The sequence below is a fragment of the Camelina sativa genome, chromosome 11, assembly GCF_030686135.1.
Source record: "Camelina sativa cultivar CO46 ecotype springtype chromosome 11, ASM3068613v1".
Lineage (NCBI taxonomy): Eukaryota > Viridiplantae > Streptophyta > Magnoliopsida > Brassicales > Brassicaceae > Camelina > Camelina sativa.
Window position 1 is genome coordinate 46,323,323 of NC_141890.1, and position 21,313 is coordinate 46,344,635.

At 34.3% G+C, this 21,313-nt stretch overlaps 4 protein-coding genes across 7 annotated transcripts; 2 read left to right on the forward strand and 2 right to left on the reverse strand.

Moving 5' to 3' along the window:
* Nucleotides 1–138: 138 nt before the first annotated feature.
* LOC104726321 (CBL-interacting serine/threonine-protein kinase 21) lies at nt 139–2,813 on the reverse strand. 2 transcript variants are annotated; one of them, XM_010445154.3, is made up of 10 exons: nt 2,261–2,813; nt 2,007–2,183; nt 1,826–1,897; nt 1,673–1,726; nt 1,368–1,583; nt 1,187–1,276; nt 987–1,097; nt 773–892; nt 537–671; nt 139–430 (listed from the first exon to the last, which is right to left on the reverse strand). In XM_010445154.3, exons 1-10 carry the CDS (start codon nt 2,489–2,491, stop codon nt 386–388), a joined length of 1,251 nt encoding a protein of 416 aa, XP_010443456.1. In that variant the 5' UTR covers nt 2,492–2,813; the 3' UTR covers nt 139–385. The 2 variants fall into 2 exon arrangements, with proteins under 2 accessions (XP_010443456.1, XP_087327170.1); XM_087471044.1 differs by having other exon boundaries at nt 1,870–1,897; nt 2,261–2,776.
* Nucleotides 2,814–3,730: 917 nt separating this feature from the next.
* LOC104726323 (uncharacterized) lies at nt 3,731–4,865 on the forward strand. 2 transcript variants are annotated; one of them, XM_087471045.1, is made up of 2 exons: nt 3,731–4,359; nt 4,438–4,865. In XM_087471045.1, the coding sequence occupies exons 1-2, from the start codon at nt 3,936–3,938 to the stop codon at nt 4,686–4,688; spliced, it is 675 nt and encodes a 224-aa protein (XP_087327171.1). In that variant the 5' UTR covers nt 3,731–3,935; the 3' UTR covers nt 4,689–4,865. The 2 variants fall into 2 exon arrangements, with proteins under 2 accessions (XP_087327171.1, XP_019088462.1); XM_019232917.2 differs by having other exon boundaries at nt 3,731–4,865.
* Nucleotides 4,866–9,195: 4,330 nt separating this feature from the next.
* Nucleotides 9,196–10,014, reverse strand: LOC147935500 (uncharacterized). The gene has a single exon (XM_087473035.1). The coding sequence runs from the start codon at nt 10,012–10,014 to the stop codon at nt 9,196–9,198; it is 819 nt and encodes a 272-aa protein (XP_087329161.1).
* A 2,130-nt stretch (nt 10,015–12,144) lies between these two features.
* Nucleotides 12,145–15,545, forward strand: LOC104726325 (xylose isomerase). Of its 2 annotated transcripts, none has more exons than XM_010445163.3 (13): nt 12,145–12,491; nt 12,598–12,702; nt 12,854–12,928; nt 13,023–13,152; nt 13,241–13,332; nt 13,567–13,620; nt 13,841–14,126; nt 14,205–14,438; nt 14,523–14,593; nt 14,698–14,738; nt 14,829–14,928; nt 15,021–15,170; nt 15,267–15,545. In XM_010445163.3, exons 1-13 carry the CDS (start codon nt 12,432–12,434, stop codon nt 15,300–15,302), a joined length of 1,434 nt encoding a protein of 477 aa, XP_010443465.1. In that variant the 5' UTR covers nt 12,145–12,431; the 3' UTR covers nt 15,303–15,545. The 2 variants fall into 2 exon arrangements, 1 of the variants encoding a protein (XP_010443465.1); XR_015570534.1 differs by having other exon boundaries at nt 12,232–12,491; nt 14,829–14,932; nt 15,024–15,170.
* The last annotated feature ends 5,768 nt before the right edge of the window (nt 15,546–21,313 follow it).

The following is a 21,313-nucleotide window of genomic DNA, read 5'->3' on the forward strand; positions in this document are numbered from 1 at the left end:
ATGAACCAAGCCCATGCATGTATTTGAGAGAGATTGCAACGAAGATATGAAGAAGAGTGTGGAAACCATAAAACTATATTGGTCCATATTTTCTAAGTCAACGAACGAACACTCACACATGTCTGTCAATCTACCGAGTTTTGTGGGAAAAAAACTTGTTCTGCTTTATATATCTGTTCTGTAATCGACTTTGTTATTTAAACAGTTTGCTTACAAAACAATCCATCATTTTACACCCTGGTTAAAGAACCCTTTGGGATCACCAAGACCAAAACATGCATTATTCTTTGGACTACTTGTCACTATAACAAAGTCGAATCTGAAAAGATATGCTTTCTTTGCCTCCTCTGTTCTTCATTTTTACTTGAGTATCTCTATGCCTCTCTTAGCTTACTTCCGCTGTAAGTAAGCTCGATAAGCTCTGGCAAAACTGTCAATTTACAAAAGCCAATCTCATATCATTAGATGACTCTATAAAGGTAAGTTTTTTCTACTATATATTTTGGATGAGTTTAGTAACTTTTTTTTCAGTTTACCTCCATGTATAGTCTTAACTCGCCTGCAGATTTTGATATTTCTATAACACAATTGGTTGGAGTCACTTCAATCACCTCTGCTGATAATAAGTCATAAGAAGATCTTGATCTTATCTCTTTTGGCTGAATCTTAACCTGGTAATTGAACAACAACAACAACAACAAAACACACAGATGCATTTGTAAGATCTGTAACTTGACTTGAATCTGCAGTAACTAACTTATAGTTTATATACCTTGAAGTGCTTTATTCTTTCAACTGATAAGCTAACATCAGTTGCGGCAGCTTCGATCTTCTTGATTGTTTCTTGTGCTGTGTTCTTGGACCCAATTCTTGTTTTATATCTCTTATCATCCTAAAGACATAACAATTAAGAAAAACTTCAATCTCTAACTCTCTTTGTTTTGATGAGCTTTATAAGCAAAAAATATAGTTTTAAAGTCTCTTACATTTTCTTCAAAGAGACCTGACAAATCTAGATCACTAGACATTGCTATTATCTGAAAAGCATTTATGAAATTTGAAGACGTGGTTGCTGCATTAATCTCCGCCACATTTTCCTGCAAGATTCCAATTAAGATAAGTCGTTACAATTTTGACTCAAAAGCTATTAACATTTTCAGACATCTAGCTAGTGAATCAAACTTGCCTTGATTGAGTCTAAGACTTGATGATAAGCTGGTGCATAACCTATCTTGAACCAAGAATCTTGAATGATTATCTCAGCTAATGTTATACGCTGCATCCAAATGTTTTCATCACTCAGTTTGGGATTCAAACAATGACAATGATGAAAAGTGTAACATGCAGATTCTTTCTTATGATTATACCCTTAGAGGATTTGGGTCAAGAATGTTAAAGATTAGCCTCTTCTGCTCTCCGGTGAATCCAGGTGGGAACGTGTAATCTGCTCTGAGTATCTTTTTATACAAAACCGGAAGCGTATGATCATCGAACGGTGGATAACCAGCAAGCAGTTCAAACAGAATCACTCCACAAGACCATACATCTACTGCTGCCCCTGAGTAGCCTTTGTTCATAATCAACTGTTTAATTCATTAAACAAAATCAGCTTCTGCAGATACATACAGAGATTTTTAAACATAACGAGAAGTAATTATATTGTTAATGTTACCTCTGGTGCTATATAACATGGAGAGCCACAAGCTGTAGAGAGCATATCCCCTGACTGTGAATTACACAAATACAAAAATGTTATTTAGCATTTGATTGTTTCAAAACGCAAATATTTGTGTTTTTTTATATGATTAGAATTAGAAAGTGTTACTTTAGGAACTGCACTTAATCCAAAGTCAGAAACTTTGAGATTACCCTTTGAATCTAATAACAAGTTTTGTGGCTGCAAAAAATAAAGCAAAACCAAAATCAGATTACTAGCCACAATATCAATTAGAGAAAAACAGAGAAAACAGAGTGTTTATAAGAAAAGTTAAAAAAAGGTTTGTTACCTTAAGATCTCTGTGATAAACTCCTCTGTTATGACAATAATCAACAGCATCAATCAACTGTTGGAAAAGCTTTCTAGCATCTGATTCTTTCATCTTTCGTCTATCAAGTCTGTCTGAAAGCTGACCACCTGCAACGTGTTCCATTACAATACAGATCTTTGTCTTGGTTCCAATCACCTGAAATGTTTTTAAATTTTTACTCTGATTCAAAGAACAAGAATTAATTGAGGAGACAGAGAAGAAGATACACAAACCTCGTGTATCTGTACGATGTTGGGATGGTTAAGAAGCTTCATGGTTCGTATCTCTCGCTTGACTTGAGACTCTAGACCCTTTTGAATAACCAGAGCCTTGTCTATGATTTTGACAGCTACGTAAGTACCATTGGTCGTGTCGTAACCAAGTTTCACTTTTGCGAAATTCCCTTCCCCGATTGTTCTTCCTATCTCATACTTTCCGATCTTCTTCGTCCCAAACAACCCCATCCTTAGACACCACAACAGAGTCAGAGAGAAAAGAGAGAAAATGGTTTACGGAATTTTGAAGGGTCGAGTTATCAACTAATTAAAGAATTTGATTCTCTTGTCTTGTTGGGGATCAAGAATTTGACTTTTAGATGATATTGACCGGTTGGAGTGATCAATCAAAAAGAAGAAGATATTATTAGTAAGATTGGGTGTGTGCTGTATTTGACCGATTGGCTTCGTGTTTGAGTGACTCGTATGCTCGTGAGTCCCGTGGGATTAAGAATGTGTCATTTTCTTTAACGTAATCTTCTCAACAACTAAATAATAAGTTTATATAAACAACGATTTTTGTGTGGATACATTTCAAATTTCTCTAGTTGGTTAGTTACGTGGATTGGGTTGGCATTATTGCTTTTAGTCATTCCACCTTAAATTTAGAAATTGAAAGAAAAACAAAAAATTTAGGATAATTGTTTCTTTCATTGGCTGAAAAATATCTTTTTCTTTTTTTTGACAGTATCCTATCAATTTATTTTTGCATCGATTTTTGACATATTTCCCATAAAATATCTTTTTTTTTAGTGTTTTATTTTTGTTTGACACCAAAAGTGTTTTAATCCCTTGACGTTCAAAAAACAAAACACGCCATTTTTTTTAGAAAAGTTTGGTCGGTTTTAAACTTTTTTTCCATTTTTTTGTGAGGATATTTTGTATAAAGTGCCAAGTGGGGATTTCACTTTGGCTTTATTCATTTCGAAAAATAAACATTGTAAGTCAAAAAAAGTATAAATCCTCAAGATATTTTTTTTCCAATGATTTGTAAGATCTGAGCTTCAAGATATTTATTTTTTCGATTTTTTTTACATATTTTTAAAAATAAATAAATATTACTTCTTCTTTTTTAGAACAAAAAATAATATTCTTTCGTTTCATAATATACGATGTTCTAGAGATTTTTCTTTGTTTCATAATATAAGACGTTTTCAATTTTTTAATTAATCTAGACTATTTTTCTATTTTTATATTATTTATTTTATGTAGTCTTATTTATGATTGGTTAAACTTTTTTAAAGTAGTTATTTCTTAATCTGCGCCAAAACATTTTATATTTTGAAAGGGAGAGAGTATATTATATCGGCCTTTTCATAAAAATACAACGGCCCACTATATCGGCCTTATTATAAGCGTTGGGCTGAAAGACACACAAAAAAGATTGATCTATATATTTAAGTTGTCGTTCTTTACCAAAAGTGGAGTCAAAATTGCCTCATCATCAAGAAACAAATAACCCTAAAATGGAAAAAAATCCTTCACCAATACAATGAATATGGGAAAAGAGAAGATTAGTGTCACATTGGGATTTTTTTTTATCTGTGAGATATATTCTAAGAGGAGATACTAAAGAGTAAAGGCATCACCGGAGCAAGAAAATTCAGTAGCAAAAGTCTTAAACCTTTCATCTATGGGAAGGGTGAATTCTGTGGCTGAAGCTAAGACAAAGAATGATCCGCCGTCGACATATCATAGAGATGGGGAGGAAGGTTCAAGAACCGTAACTGAAGATCAGATTCAGATAGATGGGGAGCAAACTAAAACCCTAGTTGAAGAGGACCAAAGAGGTGTGGAGGAAGAATCTAAAACCCTAATTGAAGAAGACCAAAGAGGTGGGGAGGAAGAATCAAAAACCCTAAGTGAAGATCAGAAGGATGTGGGTGAATCAAAAACCCTAATTGAAGATTTGAATGTAACAGAGGAAGGGGAAGAGGAAGAGCAAGAATGTGTGTTGTGCAGGTACATAAAGGGAGGTGTGTGCAAGGATGCGTTTATAAAATTGGAGAGATGTTGGGATGAAGCAATGAAGAATAATAAAGACGAAACAAGTAAATGTAAGGAGGCAAGACTCATGTTCAATGCTTGTATGAATGATAACCCTGTTTACTATGAGCCCATTCTTGTTCTTGAAGCTAGAGAGATGGCTAAGATGTTGAGCGAGTTGTTGAACGCGGAAAAGGAGGCCATTCTCGTTGGTGATGCTGCAGTCATTGCTAGGACGTTAAACGGGCTGCAAAAAGACGATGCTGAGCCTATAACCGTTCTTCCTGCTGAAGCTGCAGCCATTGGGAAGGCGTTTAGTGAGTTGGAAGCTGGAAAGAAGAAGGAGAAGGAAGCAGAGGGATCCAAGGGAAACGAGAGTGATCAACAAAATCAGAATTAGGATATTCCGATTTTTTTTGTTTGTCTAAACCCTTACTTTTGTTAAGGTTGTCTTCTTAGTTCTTTACTACAACATTGAGTTATGCTAATGTGATGCATCTGTTAAATTCTGTTATAGTCACCTTCTGCAAGTAAAAAACGAGGCAAAGAAATAAAAAAACTACTCTTGTTATTGAAACGATGAAAACAGAGAGGCAACATCTGAATGAATGAGATGTTTTCTTTAATGATGTTTGTTTGTTTGTTTGTTTATGACTCTTGAATATGTGAACAGGATTGGTTTAGATTCAGTGTTTCGTTTTGGCATACTTTCCGTGGGACTGGAGGTGATCCATTTGGTGCGGCGACTAAGTATTGGCCTTGGGAAGATGGTACCAACTCTGTGTTTTATGGCTAAGAGAAGAAGTAAGCCAAGAATTGTGAATGTTGTTTCTCTTTAATTGGGAGTTTGATGATTTTTGTTTCTTTTCCTTGTGATCTCCGAGGAAATCTCATGTTTTTATTCGATTCAATCCTTCTCAAAGTTTCGTCCTTTTTATTTACATTGTCGAGGTTCTCTCTGTGAATCTTCCAGTTACATACCTTTCTGTGTTGGATCATTGACCCTTGATGAGATTCTTCTTTGTTTGTGTTCCACTTCTGCTAATCGAGCTTAACCAAATCATCAGATGCCTAATGCAGTCTTTTTTAGATTCTCATAAAAGCAATAGAGTTTCAGATAATTTTTGTTTCAGGTTGAAATTTTCAGTTTTGATGAGGCAATACACCTGGTTTTTAGGCCTCAAATCTATATTTTTTTTGGCAATCATTATTGACTCAATTAACTGATTTATATTGCTTGTGGCTCTTTTTCTAGCAGAAGCAATCAGTCTCACACTATCTTCTTCATGGATGCCATCACAAGCACCCAAAAGATGGCCTTCGTCTTGTTATCCCTCCTACTGCCACAGCTGTTCTCTTGGTTCCAGTAAGTATGCTTGATCTAAATCTAGAATCTTGTTTATTCATTCTTTGTTTCAAAACAGCCACTATTATCGATGTTCTTCTTTTCCCATTGTTAATTGTAAAGCTTCTCCATCTCGTAGCTACTCCTGCTATGCTTGGAAGCATATTGTTTGGCTATGTGATGTTTGATATTACTCATTACTATCTACACCATAGTTAACCTAAATAACCAACCTTTAAACTCTAGAAATCAAGAACAAAGCTAAACACAATCTCAAAAAAATCACCTTTATAACTTTAGGAAAAATAACTAAAAAACCTAAAGTTCTCACAATCTCTCAAATCATCATAATAGAAAGTCACACCTTGACAACTCTATTTATAAGGAACTCTCAAAACAATATTCCTAATTTATCTAGGAATACTTCCTTATTTGTGATAACTTCCTAAACTACTAATCCTAATCTCTTTAGGCTTGCTTGTGTGTCAAGCTTATCCCAACATTCTCCTCCTTAAGCTTGACACACAATTTCTCTACATCTTAAACTCCCATGAACTCCCTCATCTCCTTGAACTTCATTTTTCCCAAAGCCTTTGTGAGAATATCTGCTTTCATCTCGATTCCTGGAACATGTTCAACCTCAACTTCTTCATTCTCCACACACTCTCTAATGAAATGAAAACGTCTATGAATTTGCTTCTGCCATGAAAGACATGATTCTTCGTGAGAGCTATTGCGGATTTATTGTCAATTCGGATAACAGCTTTCTTGACTTCAACTCCCATAATTTCACTTAGCAAGTCTCGCAACCAAATCGCATGTTTAGTTGCTTTGGTTCCAGCCATAAATTCTGCCTCACATGAAGATAAAGCCACTACATCTTGTTTTTGTGAACACCAAGTAATAGGACCTTCTCCTAGGTAGAAAATGTGACATGTTGTACTTCTCCCATCATCCGGATCGATGCTATGGCTGTTATCACTATATACAACTAGCCTTGTTATTCTCGAGCTTCTTCCAAACACTAAGCTAAGGGTTGTTGCTCCTTTAAAATACCTTAAGCACTGTCTTATTGCCGCTCCATGTGAAACCCTGGGACTGTGCATATACCTGCTCAAGACACCTACACAATAAGATAAATCTGGTCTTGTGTGGATTAAATACCGAAGACAACCAATTTTTTCCGGAAATTTGTGGCGTTGATCTCTTTCTCATCCTTCCTTTGACAACGTGAGTCCAAACTCCATTGGTATATACTCAGGATTGCAATCCACCATTCTTGTTTCTTCTAATATTTTCTGAGCATATCTCCGTTGGCTTAGAACAATTCCATACTCATGTTGAATAACCTCTATCCCAAGATAATAAGTCAACAAGCCAAGGTCACTCATTTCAAATTTTGCAGCCATCTCCTCCTTAAATTTGTAAATGATTTGCTTGTCTGTTCCTGTGACAAATAAATCATCTACATAAACAGCAATATCCAAGATTTGTCCTCTCTCTGTTTTAAGATAAACAGTTGGTTCCTTGGAGCATTTTTTGAACTGCAGCTCCTCAAGAATCTGGTTCAATTTGTTGTTCCATGCGCTCGGAGCTTGTCGCAAACCGTACAACGCTTTGTTCAACCTATAAACCTTGTCTTCACACCATTTCTTCTCAAAGCCCTCCAGTTGAGTGACAAAAACTGTCTCTTTTAGTTCTCCGTGTAGAAATGCTGTTTTTACATCTAAATGATGAATCTCCCACCCGTTTGTTGCTGCGATGTTTATGAGAAGCCTTATAGTTTCAATGCGTGCAACAGGAGCAAAAACTTCCTCGAAATCGATTCCATATTGTTGCACGTATCCCTTAGCAACAAGTCGGGCTTTGTACTTGTTAATGTTGCCATCAAAATTTCTTTTCAGTTTAAAAACCCATTTAAGTCCAATTGGTTTCACACCAAGAGGTAAGTCGACTAAATCCCAAGTATTGAGTTTTTCGATTGAACTAATCTCTTCATTGCAAGCACTAATCCACTTATCCGATCTTCTTGCTTCCATTAAACTTCTTGGCTCATTGTTAAGACACAACAGAAGCGTTTCTCCTTCTTCTTCAACAAGTAAAACATAGTCTATGAGGTACTTAGGAGTATTATTATGTCTTTGACTTCTTCGAAGAACCGGCTGACTGTTCTCCAAATCATCAGCTTCTACCTGTTTTCTGCAGTCTCTCTATTTTCTGCAGTCTCGTGCTCTATGATTTCAGGTGTGTGTCCATTACTCTCTGATTCATGTCTCTCACCACCACCAGTATTGTTATCCAATTCTGGTTCATTACCCATATTTTCCTGCTCAAACGTTATGCCATGGTTACCAAACTCACCAAGAGTAATATTAAAGCTTCCATCACCGTCTTGCATTGTGAGGTTTTGCTTCCAATTCCAGCCTTTACTCTCATCAAAAATCACATCACGGCTGACAACAACTCTTCTTGTCTGTGGATCATACAATCTATATGCCTTAGAACATGGTTCTATCCCCAAGTGAACTAATAACCTGGATCGATCGTCTAGCTTCTTTAGCAAATGTTGATCAACTTTTGCATAACCTATACACCCAAATATTCGTAGATGATCGATACAGGGTTTCTGCTTCTTGTAGACTTCATATGGTGTCTTATCCGTCAATGCCCTTGTATGTTTCTCCCCACAAATAATTTGGAATCTTCATATGTTTAAGAATACTTCTTATCATCTCCATCATTGTTCTGTTCATTCGTTCAACAACACCATTATGTTGTGGTGTATATGGAGCAGTAAGATGTCTCTGAATCCCAGCATTCTCACAGTACTCATTAAACTCTTGTGAGACAAACTCACCTCCTCTGTCTGTTCTAAAGGTCTTGATCCGAGCTCCTGATTCTTTCTCAACACAGTTCTTAAAGATTTTAAACTTCTCAAATGCATAACTCTTTTCTTTTAACAAGGTGGTCCACATATAACGCGAATGATCATCAATGAGAACAAAGATAAATCTATTTCCAGCAGCTGTACTCGGTGTTATAGATCCACAAAGATCTCCGTGGATCAGTTCTAGAGGTGAAGATGCTCTATATGTGGTGGCTTGTGGGAACATCTGTCTTGTCTGTTTTCCAAGTAGACAGGACCTGCAAATTTTCTTTTCGAACGCTACGTGAGGAAGACCTTGGACAAGTTCTCTCTGCTCCATAGACTTGATAGTTTCGACATTTATATGTCCAAAACGAGCGTGCCAGCGACTAGACTCACTTATAGATGACAAGTTCAAATAGGCATTGTCGTGAAAATCCATACGAATTTTGTAAAGTCTGTTCTTCGATCTTGGAGCTTTAGCGAGTAGTTTTCCTTGAGCATCTCTCATTGTTAAATATCCTCCTCTTAACCTTATGTCACAACCTGCTTCTGTCACTTATCCCAAACTAACAATGTTACTCTTTAAGTCAGGTATGTAGTAAACATCTGTCATGACTCGTAATTCTCCATTCATATCAACAAGTGAGATTGAACCTTTTCCTTTAATATCAACATGTGAATCATCTCCAAACCTTACCTTCCCGGTAACCATATATTATCCTCTCCCGTGTTGGTTTCAAACTTACTTGGAATGCACCGTTTTTCATTAAGAAATACAACTTCATGCATCATAAGTTCATCAGCCTCTTGCGTATTAGCAGTATCCAGGACTTGAGCTTCTTGGAGCTTTAATAAACGGTCAGGACAATCAAAAGCAAAATGTTCTTGTTTCTCGCATCTGAAACAAGTGATGCGAGAAGCGTCTCTTTGTCCATAACCGCGTCCTCTTCCTCGTCCTCTAGGGAATCGATCTCCTCGTCCTCTGTTGCGATAGTCGTTTGTAAATTCTCGACTATTTTGTGTCTCCGTATTAGCATACTTTGGTGTCTCCATGTTCGCATACATTAATTTAGATTGATCTTCTTGTACTTCGACTGTACTAACAGAGATTCTCTCCTCATATGTTTTAAGTCGCCCTATAATGTCTTCAAAAGAGGTGGTGTTTAGGTCTAACACATGTTCTAAAGAAGCCACTATATGGATGAACTTCTTATGAGGAAGACAGTTAAGAAACTTCTTAACCAGCTTGGTTTCCTCAATAGATACTCCAAGAGAGGCGGATTTTGAAGCAATCTCCGACAACTTTCCTGCAAACTCATCGATTCTCTCTGAATCTTTCATCTGGAGTCGTTCAAACTCAGCCATAAGTGTCTGTAGACATGCTTCCTTCACACGTTCAGCTCCCACATGCCTTGACTTGATGGCATCCCAAATTTTTTTAGCCGTATCTAGATCACCGATTTGCAGAACGAGTCCCTCGGGGATGGACTGGAACAAAAGAGCCATGGCCATATTATTTTTGTTTTCGTCAGCTGCTTCTGCTTCTGTTCCAGGTTCGATAGCTTCCCAAACCTTGTGAACCTTCATTGCAATCTTCATCTTTAACGCCCATACCGTGTAGTTTGCTGAATTGAGCATAGGACATTGGATGGACGTAGATCCGGTTCCTTCTTTTGGCTTAGAAGCAACGATAGCACCTTCGGACATCGCTCCCTAGGATATCGTAACGCTCTGATACCAAATCTAGAAATCAAGAACAAAGCTAAACAAAATCTCAAAGAAATCACCTTTATTACTTTAGGAAAAATAACTCAAAAACCTAAAGTTCTCACAATCTCTCAAATCATCATAATAGGAAGTCACACCTTGACAACTCTATTTATAAGGAACTCTCAAAACAATATTCCTAATTTCTCTGGGAATACTTACTTATTTGTGATAACTTCCTAAACTACTAATCCTAATCTCTTTAGGCTTGCTTGTGTGTCAAGATTATCCCAACAGAAACATCTTTAAGGTAAGAAAATCCATCTCGAAACATCTCCGGCCTTTGTAGCATTCAAACTTATTCCTCTGAATTTCTTTTGGATGAGGTTTGGTATACGTTTTTACAGAAATACCACCTGAATCATCACTTTAGGATTCATGACAAAGGATATGGAATCACATTATGCAGATTCCCTCTCCTGTGTGGATATGGACTTTGTTTAAGGTTGTTGTCTTCTTAGTTCTTACTACAACATTGGGTTATGTATGCTAATTTGATGCATCTGTTCAATTTTGTTATAGTCACCTTCTTCTGCAAAAAAAAACTAGCTAATCCCTTAACAGTAACATTGTTTGTTCTTGCATATCTTATAATTTTTCTAAGTAACCGAAACTTTTAAGAGATCAGGGTGTTGGGATTTTTTAATAAGTGAGAACGTTCCACTGATGACTTGCTTAATTATCAAATCTTGGTGACTTAACTGATGACTTGAGATCCCCTTTTTCTGAAAAATGTGAACAAGTTTGAGAAATTTTATTGCAGACTATGGAAACAAGGCCTGTTGTTTTGGATCGAAAACTACTTGCGAGGCTTGTTTTGATGAGAGATGAAGCGGGGAACATGATGAGAGGAGGTATAGTCAATGAAAGAAATGAACCAGTTGTCTATACTTTGTCAGAATCAGAGGTTTTGTGTGACGATTTATGATGTCCATTCTCACAAACCAAATTACTTGTAACGTTTTCATAAATCTAAAAAAACACAAAAGTTGTCATGAGCTCCTTGGTGAATTTGCCAAGTCCCATGGTGAATCTAAATATCTCATTCGAGTTTACATTTTACTAACAAAGGATAACAAAATAAGATAAAAAGGGATTCTTGTATAAAGACCATTTCAGAACAAAATATTGTCAAGACGACAAGACTTAAGAGCGATCCCCAAGTTTTCAGTGTGTGTTTCTGCTCGGTCCCCCTCAATCTCTTACTTGCTAAAAAGCAACTACAAAAATGTCAAAAATGTCAAAAAACAGAGCAAACTCTTTCCTTTTTTTTCGTCTGAGAGCAAACTCTTTTTATAAAAAGGCTTCAATGAGCCTAAATTTGAACGGTCCAATATAAAGAACTAGAAATCCTTTTGTTAATTTCCACCCACTAATGCAATTAAATCGTAACTGTTTTTTTTTTTTTTTGTCAGCTTTCAATATTGAATATTCGATATCTCATTTAATGTGCTCGGTTGTTGCTTCACGGAGACATTGACTCATTTTCACGGGTGAGATCCTTTTTCCCCGATGACTAAATGGCTATTCACTTACTTGTACTGTATTACATTAGATAACGATATTCGTAAAAAAATTCATTTGTGGAACTAATAACTTCGGAACAAAACAATTAGAATTAGGCTTGGTCAACTGGAATGTGTCTTATCAACTCAACAAATTATGATTAAATTTGGACACAAAATCATACTGTCTTCGTATGCTCTCACAGGAGTATTAACACTTTTATCTAAAGTTTTGGTCCTAAATATAGAAAATTTGGATAACTTGCTGAGTCAGACAGAAACGTGATATACGCTCTATAACGTTGTTTCCGGATAAAGACTGAACGTACGATTTGCTTTTTAACTCACCGATAATATCACAAGTCACAACAACCTTCGATATTTTATTTTATGGTAAGGGGCAAAATCGTAATAACAGAACAAACAAAACAAACCAAACTAGTGCTTACGTCACATCATTATCTGTCTGACTAGTTCCTTTAATCTTAATCATCCTCGTCACTCACTATATATCTTTGCGATTTTATCCAAGTTCTAATCTAAAGCTGGGTTTTTTAGTTTTTTAGTTTCTCACCTGCGATCGTGTGATTTGGATTTGTATCGTAGGAAACTGGGTTTTTGGGTTTCATCATCATCGTTTAAGGTTTGATAGAAACTATGAAGAAAGTTGAGTTTTTTATGCTCCTTCTCTGCTTAATCGGAGCGTCGTTTCTAGTGGTAAGACTTGATTAAATAATCAAAAAGCTTGATTCTTTTTTTATTTTCTTACGATCGTTGGAACATAATCTGATATTAAAGTTTTGATCTTGATTGTTGTGTGAAGTGTGCTGATCCACCAACATGTCCTGCGGATTTGGATGGGAAGTGTAGTGATTCTGATGATTGGCAAGGAGACTTCTTCCCTGAAATCCCCAATATTAAGTATGAGGTAACTAACGCAATCAGTCATACTTACAAAAGTTGTGAGATTTATCTGACAATACTATTGATTCGATTTGGGAAATTTTTAGTGAGGGTGTGTTTGCATGTGTAGATGAATAATGAATTGATTGTTTTATGATTTTTATTTTATTTTTCAGGGACCTTCGACTAAGAACCCACTTGCTTACAGGTGGTATAACGCTGAAGAAGAGATTCTTGGGAAGAAGATGAAGGTAAATTTGTTTTGTGTTTTTATGGATTTGAAAGGATGGATGAGATGTAATGATGTTTGTTTGTTTTGTTTATGTCTCTTGAATATGTGAACAGGATTGGTTTAGATTCAGTGTTGCGTTTTGGCATACATTCCGTGGGACTGGAGGTGATCCATTTGGTGCTGCTACAAAGTATTGGCCTTGGGAAGATGGTACTAACTCTGTCTCTATGGCTAAGAGAAGAAGTAAGTCAAGAATTGTGTTTTTGTTAATGTTGTTTCTCTTTAACTGGGAGTTGCTGTGAGTGACTTTGTGGGTTTTTGTGTAATGCAGTGCGAGCTAACTTTGAGTTCTTGAAGAAACTTGGAGTTGATTGGTGGTGTTTCCATGACAGAGACATAGCACCTGATGGCAGTACACTTGAGGTAATAACCCCAGCTTCTGGTTCACTTATACTATATAGATTGCATCACATTGTGCGATTGAAACGACGGTTGGATTTATTGCTTTGTGTTAAAGACCGCATATGATATTTGGTCCTTGGACCTTGTAATTCTTTTGCAGCTTGCTGTTTCTTTTGGTACTTGATTACTTTGTTTTGCTCTTTTTGGCCTAATGTTGACTTGTTTTGTAACCTATTTATACTCATTGATCTGCAGGAATCTAACAAAAACTTGGATGAAGTTATCGAACTAGCCAAAGAACTCCAAAAGGTGAATTCATTTGGTTAATATTCCGTTTCTTGTTACGCTTTGGATTTTGGAAGATAGCTTTAGTAGTTATATAACCTTTGTCCCAGGCTCATGTATGCAATTATAGATTTTGGAAGATACAATCGGAACTCTTTTAATTTATAAAACACTATCTTTTTCTTGCTACTATACCTTAGTTTGCTGTGCTAAGAAAAAGGTTTGTCTTCCTCTTCAAATGCAGGGAAGCAAGATCCGGCCGTTGTGGGGTACAGCTCAGCTTTTCTTGCATCCTCGTTACATGCACGGCGGAGCAACCAGCTCTGAGGTTGGAGTATATGCTTACGCTGCTGCTCAAGTGAAGAAGGCAATGGAGGTGACACATTACTTGGGCGGTGAAAACTACGTTTTCTGGGGTGGCCGTGAAGGTTATCAGACGCTCTTGAACACTGACATGGGAAAAGAGCTTGATCATCTAGCCAGGTTCTTCGAAGCTGCTGTTGCTTACAAGAAGAAGATTGGATTCAAAGGTTAGTCTTCTTCTACTTCTTCTTGTTCTTTCATCAGTCGTATGTGACTTATTGCAATATAATCTTATTTTTCATCAGGTACGCTTTTAATCGAGCCCAAGCCTCAAGAACCCACCAAGCACCAGTATGACTGGGATGCTGCAACAGCTGCCAATTTCCTAAGGAAATACGGTCTTATTGATGAGTTTAAACTCAACATTGAGTGTAACCATGCCACGCTTTCGGGTCACACCTGTCATCATGAGCTTGAAACTGCAAGACTCAATGGTTTACTTGGAAACATTGATGCAAACACTGGCGATGCTCAAACTGGTAATTCTAAGTTTCAGCTCTCTTAACTGTTGTCTCTTATGCGGATTCTGATGATTGAACAATGTATTCACCTTGTCTCAACAGGATGGGATACAGATCAGTTTCTTACAGATGTTGGAGAAGCAACCATGGTTATGATGAGTGTCATCAAAAATGTATGTTATATAAAAACTCGCTATTTTGGGGAATTTCATTGTAGTTTTTGAATGGACGGTCATAATAGCTTCTGTTGTTCATGTGTGGTCTCAATATGTAATAGGGTGGGATTGCACCTGGAGGCTTCAACTTCGACGCCAAACTGTAAGAGCGTTTCTTGATTCCCAAAGTTTTTGCTGTTTCATACAAACTTAAACCGAGAAAGAAGCTTATAATACTTTATTGATTAAACAGGCGAAGAGAGAGTACAGATGTTGAAGACTTGTTCATTGCTCATATTAGTGGAATGGATACAATGGCACGTGGACTGAGAAATGCAGTGAAAATCTTGGAGGTTAGTAAAGAGACTTGAATAAATAAGTTTCTTATAAAGTTTCAAAGAGTGTAGTTTTATCGATTAACTTGATGTGTGTGATTGGTATAAAGGAGGGAAGTCTAAACGAATTGGTACGCAAGAGATATGCAAGTTGGGACTCTGAGCTTGGGAAGCAAATAGAAGAAGGAAAAGCTGATTTCGAGTATCTTGAGAAGAAGGCTAAAGAGTTTGGAGAACCAAAGGTTTCTTCTGCTAAACAGGTACAAGTTTCTTACTACACCAAAACATAATACTCTGGTTTGGTTTCATAAGAACACACAAACTCATAACGAGATCTTTTGTAACAAAAACCACAGGAGCTCGCTGAGATGATCTTCCAGTCAGCTATGTAGGAAGAAGAAGAAGAAGACTAAAAAGAAGGCTTTCTATGTTTATTAAAAGGATCGTCTTCTTACTTTCTTAGTTCTCTCCTAATCTTTGAGAGGTCTGAAAACCAAAAATGAAAAATAAGAATGATTAGAGAGGTTGTTTCAGTTGATGTACTGTACTGTGCTTTCTCACACTCTTAGTTCCAATTGAATAAGAACAACTGTTTTAAGGCCTTACTTGAATACGATTAAGGTTTATGTCAAAAATACCAAAGCCTGCAGGTCAGTTCCAGTCTTTTGTTGCTGTGTTTTAATGTATCTTCCTTCTTATTGGGTGTAATTTCTCCTAATGAGACTCCTTAAGTTTTATTGAAAAAAAATCATCAGTTTGACCCCAAAAAAAAGTTGGAAAAATATATGGAAACGTGCAGTGAGTATTATCTTACTTGATAATCTGTAATTGCTATGAAATAGTTGTGATGACTTTGTTAATTCCTTACAATAATCGAGTCTTTTTTGTCGTCACATGCATTATTATGGGTTCGATGGTTCTAGAAAATTTCCTTATTTGTTATTGACGAATTAATTTATTATATATGGAAAGGTCGGCAAAAAGTAGTAAGTCTTTTCTTTTTCTAATTGCGGCCGAAAGTAGTAAGTCTCGTGAAAGCTGATACATCTTATGATAATCGCTTAATTGATAGATAAAAAATGTTACTAATAATAATTTATATATCCTATAACCTTTACTATGTTTTCATTTAGGTGACTGTGTTTTAGACTAATACGTTTGGTAAATAGTGTATATGTCTCAATATAGTGTATCATTTGAAAGGGGTTTAAAGCAAGAATACCTATGTGTATGTGTCCTTCATCTCATGTACACATGATACAGACATCTTCATAGCAGTTTGCACACACAAAAAAACGACATATTCATAGCAGTGAAGTTTTTGCATATCTTCTTCCTTTTCTAGAAAACATTAGTTACCAACTTACCATTACCTAATTATTGTTTGTTTCATAAAAAGCGTTTTTAATTATAAAATTTTAGTTCAAGTTTTTTAGGAAAATTATGTAAGAATTTTAGTATCAACATACTGACAAGTTATTAAAAGATACTTGTTAATTAAGAAACGAAATGAATGTTATTTATAGGTTTCACCTAATAATAGTGAAGATGATATTACATTCTGTCATTTTCAGCAGCGTTCATACACTCTCACGCTCACCTAACACAGCGTATATAACTTGATGAATCTTTTCATTTTCGTCATGTGACTAAAATATTTATACATTTTGCTTTGACGGCAAAGCTCTCGGCTATCTCCTATTTATTTTCATTACATATTAATTTACTTTTTCTTGTTATCCATTATCACATTCGAACCCTACATTATGAGTTTATGACCAACATCAACATTAATAGAAAGTAAAAACCATTAAACTATAAAGTTGTTAATAATTAACAATAGGAAATAGATAAACGAAGCGTCTAGAGTTATACTGAGTATCCGTCAAAACCATTCAAATGTTATTTTACTACTTTAAATTTTCACATTTCATTTTGTTCATGATCTATATATCTTGTTAATATTTTATCGCTGACGCCAATACGATGGAGGACGACATAATATAATAAGAATAAAATAAATTAGTTGAAATTTGAAAATGATATATTACTCGTTAATGCGTTTTCGGAACAATTATCATTTTGATAACTATACTAATAATAGTCTAATACCACGACCCTCTAAGTATCACACGTGTTACCCCAAATTAGTGGATGCGTACACGTATTGGATATTTGCTAGACTAGCAAAGATCAGATAACTTCACTTTCCTTTGAGGGAAAGTACTGCCTTTTAGAATTATTGCTTCGTTCAATCTCATAATAGCAAGTTAAAGTCTTAAACAATGGACCGATCGTGATGTGAATGATTAGCTCAACGTTCAATGTACAGTGTCTGGCTGTCTGCATTTCGGTCGTGGCTTAACAAAAAAACTAGATGATAAGTGTAAATTAACTACGTTTTGTGAACCAATGCCACGATAATATTTTTGAATTATGTTATACAGTATATATGATTTTAGGAGCTATTAAGCTTATAGCCTTGTAGTTGTAGGTCACCGTATATTTTAGGAGATGTTAAGCTTGTAGCCTTGTTGTCGTTGGTCACCTACAATTGTAGGATAATCAAAATATTGAATAGTATTTGTCAAGAGTCAAGACATGACATATATATACACGTAAAGACATATGAAAGATGTTATTTAATGCGCAATTGAAAATTGCATTCAAAATGTTCCTACACAAAATGTCTTTGATCCTTTTTTGTTTTTACATCCATTGTATAGAATTCGCTTTTACTTTTTATAATAATTGAGCGTATGGACCGCGCGCGGATAAAATTTATTTTGGCCGGACCACGTTAGTCAAAAGTTCGAAACTAACAAATCATTCATAGCAAAATGGGCGTAAAAAAAAAAAAAAAAGATTAGAAAAGACATCTATATACGTGTTCTTGTTCGTCGATCCATTTTGGCAGTTCACTTTCTCATATCACGTGGCATGCTCATCATATGGTCATATCGCTTGAAACTGATACTAATTTGTTAAGACTTACGTACATTCAATTAATTATTCTAGAGAAACAGGGCATCATTTTTCCTTTGGGATATACACTGCGTTTATTTTATACATTTTGAAAATGGAATTATCATGGATGTTTAGAAAACATTTTTGATTTATATTTACAACACGTTAGTGGTTAGTATTACTTACTAGTTCCAAAGAATATTTTAGTTTTGTCAATTAAACTTGTGTTTTTATATTACTATAACTCAAGTAAATATCTTTTTTATTTTAAAAAAGCAAACTAGGTAACAACCCGCACAGTGCGGATAAATCAATTCAAATAAAATTATTATTTATGATTCGATATATGTTTGTGTGAAATAAAATATATAAATAATTCTTTTTTGTTTTATTCAAATTTACGTTTATTTTCTATAAAAATATGTTTCACCCGTGAAATATTTGAAAGTAAATAATAATTTTAACGCGGTGAAAAAATTTGTATGAAATTTATTTTAATAAAACATGAATAATTATGAATTTTTAAAAGAAATTAATTTTTTGTTTTGAAAGAAATTAATTTTTTTTTGTTTTAAAGAAGTATAATATAGTTTCAAAAATTAAATGACTACAAATAGTTTAATTTATATAATTAATTTTTATTTAAATTTGTAATGGTATAGATGCAATTAGGATTAATTAATAGGGTTTATTTGCAAAAATGTGCTTCGAGCTCTCTGGCGACGACATATCAGCATTTTTTCAAAAGTGCTTCTCTATTAATATATAGGGGATATATTTTATGTTAACGCCTCACATGCACCATCCGGATTTAAACTTTACCCATATAACGATTTTATAAATCTCTATTATATATATATTGTATTTGTATGTTTTGCAAATAACTATTTATTACTAGTTAAAAACATCATAAAATTTAGGGATATATATAGATATATATAGTCTAAACTCAACGGTTTATCGAAACAGAAAATATTTAGGGTCTGTATGATAACTGTGGTTGGGGCGGATAAATTCGTCTGCGGACCAGACCGCCCTATTTTAAGTGTAGACAATAAACCGCAGTGGTCCAACTCTATTTGTAAAGAAAAACGGTCCGCAGTTGGTCCGATGCGGTTTTGTTTCTGTTTTCTGTAGACCGCGCCACTGCAGACTACACATGATAAATGGTAAATAAAAAACGATTTGATCCACATATGGATTTATCCGCCCGCCCCAACCGCTGCAACCATTCACACTCTTACAAATTAACGTTGATTAATGATTCTATATATGGCTGACGCAAAGCATGACGTTTTCTGCATGAGTTGACACACAATATGACGTTTGAATCAAGGGTTTAGGGACAATAAATTAATCTATTCGATGTTAATGGTTCTGATGCCAAGATGAGGTTCGCATTTCTAAATCACGTAATTATATAATCATGTAATAACACTCAAATTTTTATATACAGTAACTTTATTCCACCAGTAAGATCTAAAAATTGAGGATTCTTGAGATTGGGTCAAATAGAGTAATGTACAGTGTATACTGTGCATGTAGTGCCCAAAACAGCAAACCTTTCTCGCGTGGATCTCATGTCGGAACGGAAGATATGCTATAAAGATAGATATCATTGCCTGAATATAGACAGAACTGTCGTATAAAAACAAATATATGGCATTAAGTTTATTGTATCTCGTCCGGCGCTCTAGCAGCTTTGTCAATCCGGATATAGATAAGGATAGGATGCTGGAATGCTGATCATGTGTCACTTATTCCTATTCAGTATTTACTTTCTCAAAGTACCAACGGTTGCGTTTACTTTCATCTTCCTTTTGTAATTCGACCGTTAATTTAGAATAACACATATCATTAAAGAAACATTATAAAAGTTATCATCAAATTAAGTATCATTTTAACAATATTATGATTTCTATTTTCAGTACATACTAGATTTTAATCCGCAGTACACCGCGTACATATAATTTTTATTATTATTTATATTTTATATTGTATTTGTTATTTAAATATTGGATGTTTTGCAAATAGAGAAATAACTAAATTTCACGACCGTTTGTGCGGCTAAATGTTTATATTAAATTTTTAACCCATAATATATTTCATGATCATTTGTTTGTTATATATAGTTTATTTTGTTTAGTGTTTGAAATTCTATTTTGATTTTTAAGTATTATAACAAAAATAAGAGATTTAAATACATAATAAGTCATTTATATGCTATAATTAAGTCACATTTTTTTTAATGATTTAATTGTTTTACACAATCTTAGTTAAATCAACTTAATTTTTTATGTCAAGTATTTTAATATTAATAGTGTTTACAAATAATAAAATGAGGATTTAATCTGTGTTAGTACAAATTTAATGATATTTTATTAATTCCAACATGTTTTTTTTATCACTCATTTACTATATAACCATATTATATAGTATTTTAAACTTTTTAATTTTACATATTCGTAATATTTTAAAATTTTATTAGATTTATATATATAAATATTAATTATAATATTTAAATAAATTTGAATCGAAATTCTTCTTATATTAAGAATCAAAGCTCACAGATTTTAGAAAACAAATAGGAATCAAATTGTTGTTTTCTTTGTTTGCAAAGGATCAAGAGATATAATATTTTCAAAATATAATAGAAGATGTGGTTAAATATATCATAGTTTCTGTTTTCATATTGATTTTGCTGTAATTTTTTTTAGTTGCAATGGAATGTAAAATATTTAGGAAACAAAATCTGAAGTAATGCTATTTTTAGAAATTTATTTAGGGGTTAACTTTGTAAATAAATACAAATAAAAGAGTAAAAACCAAAATGTACTTAAAAATGTATATATAGATTTTTTTGGGAAATAAAAAAAAAACGAAACAAATTATTGTATAAGATATTTTAAAAATATTAGATATCTCTTACGACTTACGAGAATTGAATCTCGAACACGTTATTTTAAAACTCACTAGAAAATGTGCCTTGCTTAATTGATAAATGACAATATATTACCGAATCTTCATTACTAAAACCGTAAAACGAAATATTAAGGTTGTGATTTCTCGAAGTCAAAGTGTCTGTAAATAGAAAGAAGTATCAAATTTGCTTACATGCCGAACTATATAGATAAATATTGCTAAATCATGCCGACCATCCTGTCCTTTTTTCTCTAATATTATTTAAAAATCTATGAATATCCCTCACGCAAAAGGGCCCATCCCGAATACGATACATACAACTAATAATAAAGTCTACAGCCAAAAAAGAAAAAAAAAAAAGTCTACAACTACGGAATTATAATTTTTAGTATGATAAAGTATTCATATTGGCTGGAAAATAAAAAGTATACATATATGTTAATAACTTATTACATTTATCCGATACATTTGTAACATGCAACTAATTAAGTTTTTATGTTTTTAAGGTTTACGT

What these genes read in the sequence shown, in the direction of transcription:
- LOC104726325 (XM_010445163.3), top strand. Translation starts at nt 12,432, where the DNA reads ATGAAGAAAGTTGAGTTTTTTATGCTCCTTCTCTGCTTAATCGGAGCG. An exon ending in TGATGAGTGTCATCAAAAAT is followed by an intron (nt 14,594 to 14,697) that starts GTATGTTATATA and finishes AATATGTAATAG; the next exon opens with GGTGGGATTGCACCTGGAGG. An exon ending in AGGTTTCTTCTGCTAAACAG is followed by an intron (nt 15,171 to 15,266) that starts GTACAAGTTTCT and finishes CAAAAACCACAG; the next exon opens with GAGCTCGCTGAGATGATCTT.
- LOC147935500 (XM_087473035.1), bottom strand. Translation starts at nt 10,014, where the DNA reads ATGGCCATGGCTCTTTTGTTCCAGTCCATCCCCGAGGGACTCGTTCTG.
- LOC104726321 (XM_010445154.3), bottom strand. Translation starts at nt 2,491, where the DNA reads ATGGGGTTGTTTGGGACGAAGAAGATCGGAAAGTATGAGATAGGAAGA. An exon ending in TTTATCACAGAGATCTTAAG is followed by an intron (nt 1,898 to 2,006) that starts GTAACAAACCTT and finishes TATTTTTTGCAG; the next exon opens with CCACAAAACTTGTTATTAGA. An exon ending in TTGACCCAAATCCTCTAAGG is followed by an intron (nt 1,277 to 1,367) that starts GTATAATCATAA and finishes ATTTGGATGCAG; the next exon opens with CGTATAACATTAGCTGAGAT.
- LOC104726323 (XM_019232917.2), top strand. Translation starts at nt 3,936, where the DNA reads ATGGGAAGGGTGAATTCTGTGGCTGAAGCTAAGACAAAGAATGATCCG.